Source organism: Penaeus japonicus, unplaced genomic scaffold, assembly GCF_977035675.1.
Source record: "Penaeus japonicus unplaced genomic scaffold, GWHDUDI00000001_assembly GWHDUDI00000036, whole genome shotgun sequence".
Classification (NCBI taxonomy): Eukaryota; Metazoa; Arthropoda; class Malacostraca; order Decapoda; family Penaeidae; genus Penaeus; species Penaeus japonicus.
Window position 1 is genome coordinate 14,897,895 of NW_028234438.1, and position 5,000 is coordinate 14,902,894.

Here is a 5,000-nt window from a genome sequence, read left to right on the forward strand (position 1 = left end):
ATACTTACAGATCAGAAGAAATACAGAAGAGATAGCATCTCAACAAACTCTAGGCATTTCAAACAAAAGTTATGCTATGTTTTGGGAAATAACCTAATTTGTTTACATTCATAATCCTAGAGAAGTTAGCTACATTATCAACTACAGAATAATCAGTGGGTATCCTCATGCAAGTATATCCTCACCTATTGGACACTGTTCCTCGTCACTATAGTCTCGGCATTCATATCGTCCATTACAACGTTCTTCTTGGGGTATACAAGATCCATCACCACAGGTCCACTGCGTTGAATCACATGCTAAACAAACATGGAATTCATGCAAAAATCAAGAAGGGTTTTCTGTCACAGCATAACCTTAAATTTAGTAACACATATATATAATAAAGCTGCTTTCTATTATACCCAAAAGGTTTATTTCAGAAGACTACTGAAGAGTCATGCCAAGTTAATTTATGAAGTAACTCTACTCTAATACCAAGATGCAAACCAGGTAAAACAAAATCTTCCCATTTTAATGTACAAAAATTCTAGATCATGTAAATGTTAAAGTTGGATCTGGCAATCTGAATGTTAAAGAACTGTGTCTGTTATTCAATGTGTCTTAGTAAGTGATTGTTTATTTCAATGGCAATATAAAAGTGTCATGACAAAACAAAAATAAATCCATAAATGAAACTGATACACATATTCAACAGCAACAATAATACAGAGTACAACATTCGATCAAAAATATTCACAACCAAAGATTTATTTCTGACAAAATACAACCATCTGTAAAATCATCATTTCCTTAGATATAGTAATTATCTATAGAATCATAACTTACTTATCGCTCCTTTTCCCTGATGTTCATTCCAACAAATACACATAGTCTTAATTCATACAATGCACATAACTGTCAAGTAAACGAGAGTGATATGACCAATAATTAGGTTTGTTAACCTCTTGTTTCTTTCTTTGGAGTGTAAGACTGGGTTTTAAGTAAGTTTGTATGTATATAAAATATACATACGTACATATACACATACATACACAAACACAAACACAAACAAATAAACAAACAAACAAACAAACAAACAAACACACACACACACACACACACACACACACACACACACACACACACACACACACACACACACACACACACACACACACACACACACACACACACACAAACACACATGTGTGTGTGTAGACTTCCCCACAAATACTAAAAAAAAAAAAAGAGGGCAAACCAGGCTGGCAGTTCTCTTCATCAGAACGATCAATGCACTGAGGTATTCTGTCACATCGTTGATAACCTGGGATACAATCACCATTCCTGCAAGTCCACTCATCAGATCCACATCCTGTGCAATGTACATTCACAGTGGCTGTTACTGTCTATAACTTTAATATGTTAACAGAGATTTTCAGTATATTATTTATGTGATTTTTCTTCAACAAATACAGTATCTACAAAAGTTACATATACCAAAATATATCACATTTTTATTTTCTTAGGCATTATGTATATATATATATATATATATATATATATATATATATATATATATATATATATATATATATATATATATATATATATATATTATATATATATATACATTTTTTTTTCTGACCTCAATTAGCTTAACCACACAAACACATATCAAAGTCCAATTAATTGCTTCTGTTTCTAAAGAAAACAGCAACACGCAACAATGCAGACAGAAACCCAAAATATATCACATATTACAAGGGAAACCAACCAGGTATGCAGTTCTGTTCATCTGATTGATCAGGACATTGAATCACTCCATCACAATGCTGATAACCTGGGATACAGTCACCATTCCAGCATGTCCATTCCTCAGGATGACAAGCTATGTGACGTGGACAAAGGTATATCTTTGTGAACATTTTATACATATAGTAGATGTAAATAACTTAAGTATAGTTTCTGTAGTGCATGTCCACATTCTAAGGCATTACACTTTTTCTAAAATTGTAGGAATAAAATGTATCATCAGACATGTATACTATGCTGACCTTTCCTACTTCATGAATTTGCTCAACCAGAAAAACAAAATAATGTACATGTAGTATGAATACACACAAAAAAAAATCATAATACTTTAAAACTATATATTTCATCAGTTTTCAAAGGTCCAACAGAATTGGATGTCACTGAGCATTTGGACAACTTGTATTAAGTGCAATATAATCCTTTTAGTTTATGTTTCTTCTATAAAAAACTCAACTTATGAAACACAAGAAACTGTCTATAGCACTCTATAAGTTGTAACTGTTAGTTTTCAACCTAACTCAGATCCCTTCTTCAAATACAAAAAAGTTGCACTTACTATCACACCTTCCCCTACAGGTGTATACTTTCATCAGTTAATTAAACACATATCACAATCTACATGCAGAACTTGAAATGGCAATAAGCAAATTGAATATCTATAATCTATAACAGTAACTGTAACTCAGGAAAGGTTATTATTAAGAACTACAGCAAGCTCTAGGTTCGAAGGTGAAGATAAAAGAATTAAACAAAAATAGTCATTATAACAATGGATATCTAATGCAATAAGCTTTTGCAATGATACTACTGTGTCAGTTAGGTAAGTATATGCATAATAGTCTCTTTTTGAGTACCAGTATGCCACTGCTTAATACAACAATGGTTTCTCTTAGTCCCAACTAAGAAAATTAATTCCTCTCCTTTTTTCCATATATAAGTATGAAATCAAACTACAAAGCAATATCTTTATGGCACTTAGCTCAATCATATACGTATCTTCATTGCATAGCATGCTTACCTCTACAGTCTAGTTCATCTGTGTAGTCCCGACAGTCATATTGGCTATCACATCTTGCCTCTATCGGTATGCATGAACGGTCTCCACACATCCACTCCAGTGGACCACACACTACATGCAAATAAGCATTACATGCAGAGACTATTTTCTAGGTATATTTCATTTGTTAGTATAGAAAGAGAAGATGTTTGATTTAAATCTACTAATAAAATGTGCATTGACAAGAAAAAATAGCAAGCATTCTGATTGCTGCATACTGGCAATGCTTTTATTAAAAGCAGGAAGGCTATCATGCTAGTATATAATGTATTGTATTACAGCAGAAAAATCTGAATACCACAGAGATTTTAACACTAATGTTTAAACCCATCCTCTAATCTGAAACATGATCAAACCTCTATAAATTTCTTTGCTTTATGTTTTTCTTTGTTGAAAAGGTAGATAAAAACATTTCATCCTTATCATCATGCTAATGGATATAAAGATAATATTCAATAATGGCATGCTGCTAATAACAAATAACTTTAACCTTACCTAAACTTGTGACATATTGAAACTGATATTCATAAATACCCTTGTATACATAATGTATTATTGGAACATTCAACATTATTGACGACCTCCCTAAACTGATTAATCAAATCATTATCATATGTGTTTTAATTAATCAATCAGTCCCACTATATCTTCCCCTTACCTGCACAGTTCTCTTCATCAGAATAGTCCGGGCAATCAAACTGATCATTACACCTTGCCGCAATCGGTATGCATGATCTATCCCCACATGTCCATTCTGATGCACTGCATGCTGCATGCAAATAAACACAAATGGCTGACAATACTTTCTTTACCATGCTATCAGATTATCATTTTATTTTTTTTATTGGGGCGGGAGGGGGAATGATTATATTAGCATTTTCAGGTAGAAATACTAATTTGAGAATGAAGGATTTACACACTCTATGAGAGCGCTGTGTATGATACTGTGTAAATATTACTGATGAATAAGGTAAAATAAATTTAAATGAAGTTTAAATCCACAATTTTCCTCATCTGACTTGACAATGCACTAGGGGATATCATTGCAACTTTGCTCTTCTGGTAGACATTCTCCACTTCAACAAGCCCATTGCCCCTTATATTCTAAAACTGTATTCACCAAAAAGCAAATTATCTGCATTCTATTTAACAGCCTTTTATAACTTCTCACCCCAAAAAATCATTGATTCTTCTGCTGCAGCAAAGAATAATTGGTTATGGTTAGTATTCATAACAGAAAGCAAGCCATATTAACATTATAATACAATATGCAATTACTACAGCTAAGCTTTTACCTTCTCAGACAATATTCATGTCCTGCTATCAAAGACTTGTAGTATTAACTTATAAAACAGGAATACAAGTAACATTTTTCTGTTTAATCTTTACTCATTACGAGACTTACGTTCAACGCAATCTTCTTCATCACTATAGTCAGGACAGTCATATCTACCATCACACCTGTAATCCCTTGGTATGCATGAACCACTCTTGCAGGTCCATTCATCTGGACGACAAGCTGTAAGCAAAAAAAAAAAAAAACATGCATCATGCATTTAGTGATGCATTCTAAAGCATGCATTCCTGCATGACCATAAGTAGGAATTAGGAGAAATAAGAAGTTAAGGAGGATTAGCACTTGTTAGTAATAACATTCTCCTCTAATGTTTGTTTACTATGTTAATAAATTATGGACATTCTTTCAATCTCTTACTGATGAAAACTTACTTTCATATTTTTTGAGTTCCATTAGCTGTCAAACTTACCATCATGTCTTTCTTACTCTCACATGCAACCATATACAAAGGAAAAAAATCTAATTTGAACAATTTTATATGTTGGCAGACATTACATGTTATCATAAATGTAAAAAGGGGTTAGAGTTAAATCCCTTTCTTGAAAAATATTTGCTCTCTTAATATTGAAAGAAAAGTATTGAAAGGATTACAATTGCACTTAATATATGACTAAACTCTCTATGATGGACCCTATCATAATCATATGTCCATGGATCTTCTAATATTATAAAAAAAGTGTGTATATATATATATATATATATATATATATATATATATATATATACATATATATATATATATATTTATATATATATATATATATATATATATATAGTATGTATATATATATA

The 5,000-nt window shown here is 31.7% G+C and overlaps 1 protein-coding gene across 1 annotated transcript in view; it reads right to left on the reverse strand.

Moving 5' to 3' along the window:
• trol (terribly reduced optic lobes) overlaps positions 1-5,000 on the reverse strand; it is a gene marked incomplete at its 5' end in the record, with an annotated part of 223,644 nt that overhangs the window by 154,905 nt on the left and 63,739 nt on the right. Inside the window, 6 exon segments of the mRNA XM_086531816.1 lie at positions 186-299; positions 1,241-1,354; positions 1,757-1,870; positions 2,813-2,923; positions 3,510-3,620; positions 4,257-4,370. Of these exon segments, the coding sequence (XP_086387942.1) occupies positions 186-299; positions 1,241-1,354; positions 1,757-1,870; positions 2,813-2,923; positions 3,510-3,620; positions 4,257-4,370 (678 nt within the window).